The sequence below is a fragment of the Hydra viridissima genome, unplaced genomic scaffold (assembly GCF_058129835.1).
Source record: "Hydra viridissima isolate aposymbiotic clone 2 unplaced genomic scaffold, HvirCarnegie_v1 scaffold_3, whole genome shotgun sequence".
Taxonomy (NCBI): domain Eukaryota; kingdom Metazoa; phylum Cnidaria; class Hydrozoa; order Anthoathecata; family Hydridae; genus Hydra; species Hydra viridissima.
In genome coordinates, this window is record NW_028324302.1 from 15352177 (window position 1) to 15365776 (window position 13600).

Sequence of the window (13600 nt, forward strand, 5' to 3'; positions counted from 1 at the left end):
ATTCAAAAACATTTTTTTTTAAACCTATCAAACATTTCCAAGCTTTTCTCAGCACCAATTATAGAAAACAGCGCCTCAAAAGATTTTTTTCATTCTTTGTGACCGTATTCTTTTCTCTGACACTGATTTGTGTATATATTAACATGGAATATTTTTTATATGCTTTTATTGTTCCAAATTTGAACGTTTTTTTTTTTTATAGAGAAAGCTAGCTTTTAAAGAATTTTAAAACTAGCTCTAGCTTTAAAATAGTGATATCTATTTTGAATTATAATATAATATATTTATGTTGTATATTAAAATGAAATTTTTTGTGTTAAGAAATTCAAATTTGAAGCTGAAAAAACAAAATATTAAATTCCGTACATACCGTACGGATCTTTTTTTTTTTTTTTTTTTTTTTTTTTTTAAATACCTCCATGGAAACGCTTACATCAAAATGATAGCTTGATGCATAAACTAATAAAAAAAATTATTAAATCATGGCTGAGGTCTCCGAAACAATGCCTGATTTTAAACATATAACTGAAATTTTAAATAATAACCCTGATTTCACGAAGCAATACTTTTTAGAACATGCTTCAGGGAAAATGGTAGAAGAATGGGTCATGCAACGTTCACATCTTTTAAACTTCCCTGAAGTCAAGACTGTTCAATCTGGATCTACTTCTGAATTTGCTCTCAAACCCCTATATCCATCTACTCTTGAGAAAATTTTAAAAGGCACCGAAGAACAAGGGGAAATTGAGCTAAAAAGTGTTAAGAAAAAAAAAACATTTCAAGAACTTTTACAGCTGAGCGAAAAAGATTTACTAATGGAATTAATTCGTGACATTGCTCATGAATTGGACGTCGACTCTCTTTCGCATAAAATACTAGTAAATGTTTGCCTACTAACCAATTGTGACAGATCATCTTTATTTCTTGTCAAAGGTCATCGAGAGAGAAAATATCTTATCTCTCGTCTTTTTGACGTGACTGCATTTTCAACGTTAGAACAGTCAGTCAAGTCTCGTGAAGAAGCTATTGTTATTCCCATAGGAGTTGGAATCGCAGGACATGTGGCAGCAACTGGTGAATTGATAAATATTCCAGATGCATACAAGGTTTTAAAAATTTTCTTTCTTTTTATACATACATACATACATACATACATACATACATACATACATACATACATACATACATACATACATACATACATACATACATACATACATACATACATACATACATACATACATACATACATACATACATACATACATACATACATACATACAGACATGCATGCATGCATCCATACATACATACATACAAACATGCATGCATGCATGCATGCATGCATGTTTGTATGTATGGATGCATGTTTGTTTATGTATACTGTTACTCTCTGCTGCCTACAAGCATACTGCTTGCCTAGTTTTGTTAATTTTTTTTTTTGATGGAGTGTCACTAACAACATCAAACCCTGCTTTTATCCAGGGTTCCTTAACCTTAGCTAAGGCTTAATTACAGTCTGGTTCTACACATCTTTCAAAGTTTTGATGATGTAATAAAATTAATCTTTTGGTGGTTTTAGGCAGTTTAGATTGCAGATAAGTAAGATTTTGTAGAAAAAAGAGGCTCTGCTAAAAATTTATATACTAATTTGTAAACTTTAGTATGAATCTAAATAACCATGTTTGAATTTAATTTTTGAAAAGTTTATAAAAGCAACGCCAAACTGCATAATAAACAATTTTGAGCCGATTTAACATGCAAATTTTACTATTTCTTAGGTGGGGAAAAAAACATACCATTTTTATTCTAAAACATACCATTTTATTAAAAAAATTATAAAAAAACATACCATTTTATTAAGTCCTGATATTGATATGTACCCTAGAAGATAAATTTTTTAAAAATATTTGTATGCCTTGCCCTCAAGACCCTTAAAGTGTACCATTTTTGGTCATTTTGAGGTCTTTTTTTCCCAAACATGTGCTTTCAGGGAAAGGAAAGAGTGATTGAATGGTGCTGAAATTTTTTGAGAGTGAGTTTAAACGTATTTGCTTCAAATCTAAAGGGTTTGGTTTTTTAGATTTGAAAATGTTTTTTTTTCTGAACACCCCTAATACATACATAATATGATTTTTGTTTGTTCTTCATTAAACTCATTAAAGGTCCTCTTTTACTCAAATATAACCATTTCAGCATTAAATTTTTATATGCATTTTTCAGGATCCGAGATTTAATCCATCTATTGATAAAGATACTGGCTATAAAACCAACAGCATCTTGTGTATGCCTATAAAAAATCAAGATAACAAGGTTTCATCATATTGGTTTAAGTAGATTCTATTATAAAAACTTGAAAATACTTTTTCAAAAAGTATTATTTGAATAATAATTTGCAGTTGAAAATTTTAGGTTGTCGGTGTTGCTCAAATTATTAATAAGAAGGAAAAAGATCCTGTTTTTACCAAAAAAGATGAGGAGGTAATGATGATGATGATGATGATGATGATGATGATGATGATGATGATGATGATGATGATGATGATGATGATGATGATGATGATGATGATGATGATGATGATGATGATGATGATGATGATGATGATGATGATGATGATGATGATGATGATGATGATGATGATGATGATGATGATGATTTAAAAAAAAATTTTTTTTGCTAGGTCTTTAAAAATTACTTAACTTTTTGCGGAATTGGTTTAACAAATGCGCAGTTGTTTGATTTATCACTTCAAGAGCATAATAGAAACCAGGTAAACCAGTTTTTAAAACTGAAAGTTAAATTATTTATTTTAATTGAAAGTTTATTTATTTATTTTAACTTGATTTGAAGGTGTTACTTAATCTAGCCAAAAGTATATTTGAAGATACAGAAATTTTGGATGTGCTAGTCCGCAGGATTATGACTCAGGTTCAAGATGCACTTAAGTGTGAAAGATGCACAGTTTATATAATTGACAAAAATAAACCTGAGGATTCAGATGTAAGAGAAGTTTCATCAAGTTGGTAGAATTTTTATAAAAAATTTGTAAACATTCCCAAACATCAGTTTTTTGAAAGTTTCTATTAGTTAAAGCACTTTACCTTTCTTTTAAATTTATTAATTTATTTAATTTAAATAAAAGCAGATGATTTTTAAACTAGTGTTTAATTGTTTCCTTTTGTCTTACTTACATACATCAGCCTTATTATTTTAAAGCTTTTATTAGGCATTTTAATTAATGACCTTACTACTTAAGATGGTTTGTTTTGTTTTTTTTTTGTTTTTTGTTTTAAAAATTTCTCTGAATTTTTTAAATTCTTGTGATAAAACTTTTTATTTACTAGTTTTCACTTGAATTTAAATTTAGTCAATACAGTTTGCTGAAGTATTTGACTTAATCTATCAAAAAGTTTCTCCTATTGAAATGTAAGTTCACACGTTTAAAAGTAAGTGTTGGTATGCTTTTGTACACGCAAATGCAGAAAACTTGTTTAAACAGATGCCTATGCATATATACAAAATTTATATTTATACACATGTATTAAGGTAGTTAGTAAAAAAGTATGATTTTAAAATGTCTGCTCCAAAGAGCAGACATTTTAAAATCATACTTTTTTACTAACTACCTTAATACATGTGTATAAATATAAATTATGTATATATGATAAATTATGTATATATATTTTAAATATACCTATGTGTGCTTACTAAAATAAGTACATAGGTATATTTAAAGTTTCATAAAAAATGGATGATACCCCTCTTCAATTAAATTAAATTTTTGTTCTTTGTGTAATAGGAATCATGTTGCAAAAAGAATAAAAATTTAATTTAATTGAGGAGGAAATAAAAATTTTAATTTAGTTTTGGTTTCCTCCTCAATTAAAGTTAATTTTAACTCAAAGAATAAATATTGAGTTTAATTGACATGTTGCAAATTAAAGGTGGTTTTTAGCTAATTCACATTGATGCTTTTTATGCACTTTGAAAACACTAGCTTTGATTATTATTTTTCAAACATGTGGTAAGGATGCATGCTTGTAAGCTCTTTTAACTTTTGACTCAATAATTTCTGCAATAATAGAATTATTTGGTTCTTTTTTTGCAGAGTTTTCTAGCTGATCTGTAGCCATTCAGGTGAACATTTTTATTAAAACCACCATCATAACCTGCCAAAAAAAAGAATATTATAAGGCATATTTAAAATATATATATATATATATATATATATATATATATATATATATATATATATATATATATATATATATATATATATATATATATATATATATATATATATATATATATATATATATATATATATTATGTAAAGAAGAAGACATGGATATGCATTCTGCACCATTATTTTGTTTAATAAAAGTATTGAAATTCCTGGATAATATTGCTCAGTTTGTAAAAAAAGTGAGAAGCATTGTTATTTTTTGGGGCATTTACTTGTTGTGTAAAAAGACTGAAAGTTCAGTTCAATGAATCAGGATTAAGATCAATTACTTTTCATAAAGTTGAGTAACTGTGAACTCCATTGTTGTAAACTATTACTTTTGGAGAAGACATTTTAATTAAAAAAAAAAATTTACAAACCCACTTAACATGTATTACAGCCTAATATTTATACACACATTATTTACATATCTAGAGATTAAGAGAAATGAAAAAAAGGTTTTTAACCTTTTTTATTTCTCTTATTTGTTTTTATTTGTTTGTGACACACTATTTTCCTATGTGATTTTTTTTATTAAAAATGGTATTCTTAGTAATTTAAATGCTCAGGAATCATTTACCTTATTTTTGTAACATCTCCTTAGAAATCTTCAAATGTAAATGTTATACCAAGCAAGTTAGTCATAATGATAACAATAATTTAACAGTATACTAAAATTTAACATTTTATGATTACTTCAAATACAGACAAAAGTATGCTTAAGTAATTTTTTAAACTTATTTTTCTTGAACATGATTTTTTGGTTTACTTAATCATATTTTTGAAATATTATGTATTATTAGATGTTTTATTGGTTTAGAGTCTTTTTTCTGCATTAGAGTCTTCACCTTGTTTCAGATCTAAAATCAATTTTGTTTCTGTTTAGATCCAAAGAATACTGGAAAGATATTGCTGAAGCAAGGTCTTTTGTTTATTTATCATGAGCATTTTTTTTAAATATGTTAATAGCTCGTTACTACTTGAATTTTGTTTGTTTTTGCTCTTTTAATGTGAGTGTGTTTTAGCACAAAAGAAAGAAAAGTTTATGCTGGATTTGCAATGCTTGCTGCAAAAAATGGAAAGGTAGCAATTATGTTTACCACTAAAGTTTTGTTTTAACAGGTTTTTTAAAGGAGTTTCCAGTCAATAGTTTTTATGAATTCTTTTTTTTTTGTATTTAGTGCTTGAACATTGATAACTTCTCAAAGTGTGATGTACCAGCAAATAAAACTCAAGATGCAAGTTAATCTTTTGTCTAAAAATTTCATTTGTTTCTATAATTTTCTTTAGAAGATTAAATATCTTATGTTCAAAATCTAATGCTAAACTAATGAAATTCTAATGAATCAAAAAGTTTAAAAGTTGCACCAAGTTTTTTCTCTCTTTATCCTAAATGCAGATAATAATAATATTGAATTTATACATTAAGCTGATTATTAAATACTTCACTTTTATTTTAGATTTTGGAAATTTCAGAATTTAAACCAAAATGCATGCTTTGTTGTCCAATATTTAATAATCATCATGAAGTTATAGGTAAATAAGACTAGATCTTATTAATTAAATTTTTCTGTGAATCACAGCAATAACATTATAGTTAAATTAATTTAACTTTAAATAAAATTTTAATTTTTATCAACATTTTTAAATTTCAAATTTCTAGGAGTTGCTCAGTTATTGAATAAAATTGGCTCCTTTTCTTTTGATGAAAATGATGAAACTTTATTTGAGGTATAAGCACAAATACATTAATTTTTAATGAAAATAAACAAATTATAGTAATTCACTACTGAACATAATACATTATATTTTAAAGTTGTTTTTTAATACCTTTATAAATAGGATAATAAAATATAGTAAAAATGTTAATGATTGTGGCATCTATAAACAATAGTGAAAAATTATGAGTAATCAATATTTTTGGATTATCAAGTTTAAAATTTTTTACTTCAACTTAGGGGTTTGTGATATTTTGTGGGCTTGGTCTCCATAATACACAAATGTATGAGAAAGCAACTACATTAATAGCTAGACAGAAAGTCAACACTGAGGTATAATTTATATATTTGCTAATAATATTTAGTGAATAAAATTTACTTTGATTTACACTAAAAATAAGATGTTGAATGGAGAAGTTATGAATAAATTCAAAATTTGTAGTATAAAAATATTATTATGCTTATTATTATTTCTTTGTTTTATATATTTTTTGTATACCTTTCATCATTAAAGTAATTATTATCTTGGGTGTCAGAAAAATGTGCTATCATGACACAAAAGTGTTAGTTCTGCTATTTTTTTTAATAGTTAAATACTTGCAATTATTGTGTTGAAGTAAAAAGATCATTCTAATCTGGTCTCCATCTTCATTTATTTCAATTAAATTTATGATCAGATATTCCTAGTAAACTAAGTTATTTTGTTAGTCCTTTACAACTCCATTTTTAAATTTAGTAAGAGGAGTTTTAGGTGCAACAATTCAAGTTATCTCCACAATTAACCCACATTTCCAAATACTCCAAAGTGGCATGGAGATATGTAGCCTTAGATTATCTGTCATAATCCAAATATTTTATTAATGCTTTTTGAGTTATGCTTGTTTGATGTTTTCACTAACAATGAAACATTAACGTATTGTTAATTATGTAATTGCAAAATGCATAATGCATTACATATATGCTTTATGTATAATTTGTTATGCAATTACTAATTTCATATTGCATTAATATATTGTTATTAGTTTAATTTTTTTTACTTTTTTAATCAATTTGATTTAATTAAATTAAATCTAATTTTGTGATTTATTAGAAGAAAAAGATTTCAGTGGAAAAATATTGTTTTTGATAAACTTTATGTTTTCCTAAATGTTTTACTAAAATAATAACAAGAAGTAAGACTGGAAATAGTAACAAGTGTTTCTAATTTGTTTCATGAAAAGTTTAATTAAGATTAAAGAGTGTTGTTCTTGAAAGAATCAAAATTCATTTCATGGTGGGTATTGACCTATCTGAGAACTTTTTTCCCAAAGCAATCTCTTTAAACTGTAGAAACAGTTTTACAAAGTTAGACAATTTAAATGATGTTACTTTAGGTGAGTCCTACAACATCTCAGAAATTTATTTAAGTATGATAACTAGAAACCAGCTATTATGTATGTGCTATTTTTGTGAGAGGCAAACAAAATACTAAAGCTGTAAAAAATTATGAAAATCCAATGAAGACCTAAAACAAAAATTTTCAAAACACTGATCAATAGCGTTTTGACTTCACAGCTCACCAGATTTGTTACCTGAAACAAAAGTCTTGGCATCCTCATAAAAGTGCCAATATCCTTTAATGAATTTATTTCTCCTGCTTTACATTTCCAATCTATTTCCAGTTTTATTATTCATAAAAAAATGAATTTTTTACAAAATTTGTAATTACATGCTGTAAGTGGCAACACTAATAGACTTTATGATAGTTACTTGCAATCAAAAGAAAGACCTCTGAGTCTTCTAGTGATCAAAATTTCATGGTTTTCAGAAAACTCAGAAAACTTTATCGTCAAATTGATATTCCAAAACTAAAAAATGTCAAAATCTTTTTTTACTAGATTCTTCAATATCATGCTGCTGAGCCTGCTGAAGGTGTCGAAGAGTTTGCTGTGAGTTTTGCTTAAACACTCTTTAAAAAAAGAAAAAAGACTTGAATGATTAGATTTTAAGTTATTTTTTATAGATTTTGGATGTTCCTCCAGCTGAAAAATTTCATCTGAATTCATTTGGTTTTGATGACATTTTAATGACAGACACAGAAACCTGTCTCATGACTATGCGAATGTTTATGGAAAAAAATTTTCTTAAGACATTCAATATACCTTATAAAGTAAGCAATAACCAACTATATTAGCATTAAGTACTGTGATTTGAAGGTTTTTGAATAAAGCAACATTAGTAAAACTGACATTTTATTGTGTATTTATTGATTTTTATTTCATATTGTATTGTTTGCAAATAAATATCTTTTAGACTATGTGCAAGTTTGTGTTGACAGTAAAGAAAAACTATCGTCATGTTACTTATCATAATTGGAGGCATGCTTTTAATGTTGCGCAAACCATGTTTTCCCTTTTAGGTGTAAGTATTGTTTTAGTTCAGTATTTTCTGGCAATGTTTTTTTCTGGAATGTTCTAGTAAGCTTTCTTAATTATTCCTTAGGGTTTACTTTCAATAATATTCTCTAGGATTTTCAATAAGAATTACCAAATAAATTTTTTCTTCTTCTTAGACAGGTCAAATGTTTTCATGGTTTACTGATTTAGAATCTTTTGTGCTTCTCGTTGCTTGTCTGTGTCATGATTTGGATCATCGTGGAACAAATAACAACTTTCAGCTAAAGTACTTTTCTTTACTAACAATTTTGAAGCAACAAAGTTTAGTTGCTGCTGTTTTAATTAACAGAAAATAGTTTTGATGCTGATTCTTTCAAAGCTTTTGATATTTTTTTAAACTTATTTTGAAAATCTTTTGGGTTTTTTTAGGACTCAATCACCTATAGCAGCTCTTTATGGGACATCTACTATGGAGCGACATCATTTTGATCATTCACTTATGATACTTAGCACTGATGTTAGTTTTCATGTTGACTTATTTTTGTTGATCATAATCACTATGATCTATTGAATTTGGTAATAATTGATAATCATGATCATGATTAATATCATCATAATAATCATAATGCTGATGAGGATTAAAACTATCATAGTAATTACTATTATGTTATAATCACAATTAAATTGATAATAACAATCACAATAATAATGGGCATCATGGCAATTATGTCATGATAGTGATCATCATCTTGATGATTGCAATGATAATTATTATGGTTATGATCCTGATAGTTGTAATCATAGTTTTGATGATTTTGTAATCATGATCATAATTGATTATGATGAAGAGGATGATGTTAATGTGACTGCTGTATCTGATGATCATGATTATTGTAATGATAATCATGACGATGATGATGATGATGATGATGATGATGATGATGATGATGATGATTATGATGATGATGATGATGATGATGATGATGATGATGATGATGATGATGATGATGATGATGATGATGATGATGATGATGATGATGATGATGATGATGATTGTCATAATAAAAATGGTCATGTAATCATAATGATCATAATTATGATCATGATTATTTCTGTATTTTAGAGACATCAGTTCCTTGATTTTTACATAACTTTTACTTACAATAACACAGGGCTGCGTTTGAAAAAAGATTTTCTGTTCCTGGGGGTTTCTTAGGTAATTCCTAATGAAATTTGCCTCTTAAACCCAAATATGACATTCATTTTGCTCAATCAGGTCAGGTTATTGAAAAACAGCACACCTATTTTTTTGAGAAAAACATAATTTTCAAGAAATCTCTCATTTTCATTATAGTAATGTAATACATTGCAATAATTATTTGTGAACTGAAAAAAATGTAATACATTGCAATAATTATTTGTGAACTGAAAGTTTAACTCCTTTATTAACTTTAAACTTAAAAACAACTTGTGAAGTAATGGAATATTGTAAAAAAAAAATCTATTTCCTGAGGAAAGAAGTCCTTGATGCCTTCTGTTTGTGAAGAGTTATTGGTTCGTTGCATTTAAAACACCAACAATAATATCTGGTCTCCAGCGTTTTTATATCCTTGTGGAATCTCTCACCCTGTTCCTCACTGTAATCTCTACAGTTTTCAGGAAGATAGTCAAGTTGTTACTGGAGAAAATGCATTTTTATTGACATGCAAGCTCCCAGTTTTTCGAAGGTTTTTATAAGCTCATTGACATGGGAAACATATTCAGAGCTTCTTTTATTTCCCAGAAATCCTTCAATTACTGTGCTGAATGTTCGCCATGCATCTCGTTCAATACCTACTATTTTGATATCAAAATCTTTGTCCTTTAAAAAAGTTCTAATTTTCCTTTTCTAGTTCGCTTTTCTCAGGTGGAGAAGGAACTGGAACTCCTGAACCATGTGGCACTGGTTTAATGGCAGAAAGAATATCAGGATAGACCACAATGTGTTTGTTTTTCTTATTGACACCTGAAAAAATTCACATATTTATTTTCACTTTTCTATATAATTTAAAGAATTTTTTTGTTGAATTTTAACACAATTTTTATAAACAATTCAAACTTCATTAGACTATAAAAAAAATATTTTTAGATTAGTTAAATATTGTTCTTTTAAGAAATTATCTTACCTTGAAGATTGTTCATACAAAATAGCAGTCTGTAGTATGGTCCTTGCCTTCTCTCCATACCATCAGTACACCAAATGGATATACAGTTTGATGTGCCCTCATTCCAGCGCTTAAGGCTACGACACAGGCTTTGTAGCATATATATAGGGCAAAGCTTTTGTCTTGATCACCAAGCCTTATTCTGAAATATGCACTGTAAACGGACTTTACTAGCGTAGTTATGGTGCATTGCTAATCACTAAAAGTTACCTTTCCACACACATAGCAGAATCTGTTGGGACTGTTTTTACATTTTCTATTAATTTTTATGAAATAAATTTTATTTATCTCATAAATTAGCCTCTAAAAAAATTGACAATGATAAAGAAAACTTTATAAATATACTTTAGATACTGTTTATAGATATACTAATACACAACTGTCACCTGGGAATTGCAATAAAATGGACACCCAGTTGTTATATGTGGTATAGAGCCCTAAGTCAGTATCTTAAAAACTAGACCTGATTGACAAATTTAAATCCCAGATTCGGATTTAGAAGGCAAATTTAATTGAGAATCACCTAAGAAAACCCTAGGAACATTTTTGATGCAGGCCAGTATAATCAAAAGTTTGTAACAAATGAATAAAATGAAATGGATTTTTAGGACACTAAAGTTCTTATTCTAGTCCCTCTTGCTCTTAGAAATATTTTTTACTTTAAAAAATTAACCTTCAATATTTGCTTTAATTCATTCTCCAGGGTTCAGAGATCTTAGACTCATTAAATCATGCTGATTACAAATTGGCGATTAAAATGCTGGAAGATGCTATAATATCCACAGATCTGGCACTGTATTTCAAGTGAACATTGTTTTCAATGAATACTCGCTACATTAATATTTTTTACACTAAGCTTTTTCAGGAAATAGTAGCACAGTTAATTACTTGACAATCAATTAGTTTAGAAAGATTTAGTTATTTAAAATTTTATTTAAACAGTTTAGTGAAATGTAACACACTTAGTTTTTTCTTCTTCAAAGAAAACGCGGCGATTTTACGAAGCTTGCTGAATCTCAGCAGGTGAACTGGAATGTATTTGAAAACCGAAGCATCCTCAGGTATACACAAAGCCAGCAATATTTCGGAAATACAAATATGCAATTTAAATTTAAAATTGTTAAAAATGGAAGCAATAAAAACAGTAAAATGGTGGCTTAGTTTTGTTAAATTTCCAACCATTTAAGTTATACTTTAACTTTTTTTTCTTTTTTTCTTTTTTAGAGGTATGATGATGACGGCATGTGATGTAGCTGCAATTACTAAACCATGGGAAATTCAGAGGAGGGTGAGAATTGTGTGGCCTTTACATTTTGTGTAGCTATGTTTGCTTATGCTTGCATGTGGACAAAGCAGCTAACAAGTTATTATTATTATTACTATTATTTTTATTATTATTATTATTATTATTTTTATTATTATTATTATTATTATTTTTATTATTATTATTATTATTATTATTATTATTATTATTATTATTATTATTATTATTATTATTATTATTACTATTATTATTATTATTATTGTTATTATTATTATTATATTATTATTATTATTATTATTATTATTATTATTATTATTATTATCATTATTATTATTATTTTTATTATTATTATTATTACTATTATTATTATTTTTATTATTATTATTATTGTTATTATTATTATTATTGTTATTATTATTATTATTATTATTATTATTATTATTATTATTATTATTATTATTATTATTATTATTATTATCATCATCAATTATAAGCAATTGTAGTAGTTACTTATACTTTTAAATTAGGTTGCTGAGTTCGTTGCTGATGAATTTTTTGAACAAGGTGATCAAGAAAGGAACCAGTTATCAACAGAGCCCATTGTAAGATCACTCTTCTATATGACTTTATAGTTGAATTGCCGTAAAAGTTCTTGAAAACTATTGGCTGTTTTACTAATATTTTAGCCAATGATGGACCGCGGAAAGCATCGGGATTTACCCAAAATGCAAGTCGGATTCATAGATTTTGTTTGTATGCCCATATATAAAGCAAGTTGATATTTATTTTTTCCGTTTGTTTAAAAAGGATTATTGGATTATGCGGTCATGTGTTTTACGTGTTAAACTCGTTTTAACTTTTTTTGATTTCTTAATGATTCCTAGTTTTTTTCTGAACAAAATAATTGTAAATAAATCACGGTTAAATCTCGTTTTAAGATGTGTGTGTCTATGTATGTATGTATGTATGTATGTATGTATGTATGTATGTATGTATGTATGTATGTATGTATGTATGTATGTATGTATGTATGTATGTATGTATGTATGTATATATATATATATATATATATATATATATGTATATATATATATATGTATATATATAGGTTTTCTATGATATCAATCCTTTGTTAAAACCACTTTACGATGGAGTTTTAAATAACCGCAAAAATTGGGAAAGTATTGCAGAGATATATGGTAATATTGTTGTTGCATATTTCTATTAATCATTGGCATTTAAAAAAAATTCACAATATGAACTGTTCGATAAAATAGTTTAACTTTTAATAGTTATGTATTATTTATCAATTCCCAATTTATTCATTCCTAAGTTCCCAAGTCTCTGAAAGAATCAGTGTTTTTTTTCAATGGAACCGATATTGAAAAAGTTAACACTTCTGCACACAAGAAAGTTATGTTTTTGGATGCTAAAAAATCAAAGACCTGCTCCATTATATAGTTCTGTTTAATAATTTATCAAGCATCTTAGTTGTAAATAAATCTTTATATTTTGTAAATAATGCAATTTGAATATTTGTGTCATCTACAAATGTAGACAGTTTTTATACTTTACTTACGAAAAATTAAAAGTTTTTTAACTTAGTTGATCTTCTTTTTTCTGCTGACCTCCACTCCCCTTTTATTCTGAATAAATAGCCAAAAGTTTTATGCATATAATTTTTAGGTCGAAGAGTATAAAAACATTTGCGATCTTTGCGATTTTATTTACTTTAACATGGTGATCTCACTGTTTTAATTAATAGTGTTGGAAAGTTCACTGCATTTTACCCAATACTTATAGAATGATAATG

General features: G+C 26.8%; 1 protein-coding gene across 11 annotated transcripts; it reads left to right on the top strand.

The window, feature by feature from the left end:
- The first annotated feature begins 403 nt into the window (after positions 1 to 403).
- On the top strand, positions 404 to 13391 carry LOC145202192 (cGMP-specific 3',5'-cyclic phosphodiesterase-like). Of its 11 annotated transcripts, none has more exons than XR_016450857.1 (24): positions 404 to 1106; positions 2224 to 2313; positions 2413 to 2481; positions 2682 to 2771; positions 2852 to 3001; positions 3369 to 3427; positions 5113 to 5148; positions 5252 to 5309; positions 5408 to 5464; positions 5687 to 5762; positions 5890 to 5957; positions 6185 to 6277; positions 7822 to 7872; positions 7947 to 8093; positions 8237 to 8344; positions 8496 to 8605; positions 8749 to 8836; positions 11227 to 11327; positions 11507 to 11584; positions 11748 to 11886; positions 12315 to 12389; positions 12474 to 12557; positions 12896 to 12986; positions 13121 to 13391. XR_016450857.1 is itself a non-coding variant. In XM_090082336.1 (24 exons), the coding sequence occupies exons 1-24, from the start codon at positions 483 to 485 to the stop codon at positions 13246 to 13248; spliced, it is 2595 nt and encodes an 864-aa protein (XP_089938462.1). In that variant the 5' UTR covers positions 404 to 482; the 3' UTR covers positions 13249 to 13391. The 11 variants fall into 11 exon arrangements, 3 of the variants coding, with proteins under 3 accessions (XP_089938462.1, XP_089938464.1, XP_089938463.1); XM_090082336.1 differs by having other exon boundaries at positions 11748 to 11811; XM_090082337.1 differs by having other exon boundaries at positions 937 to 1106; positions 3369 to 3447; positions 11748 to 11811.
- Positions 13392 to 13600: the final 209 nt, after the last annotated feature.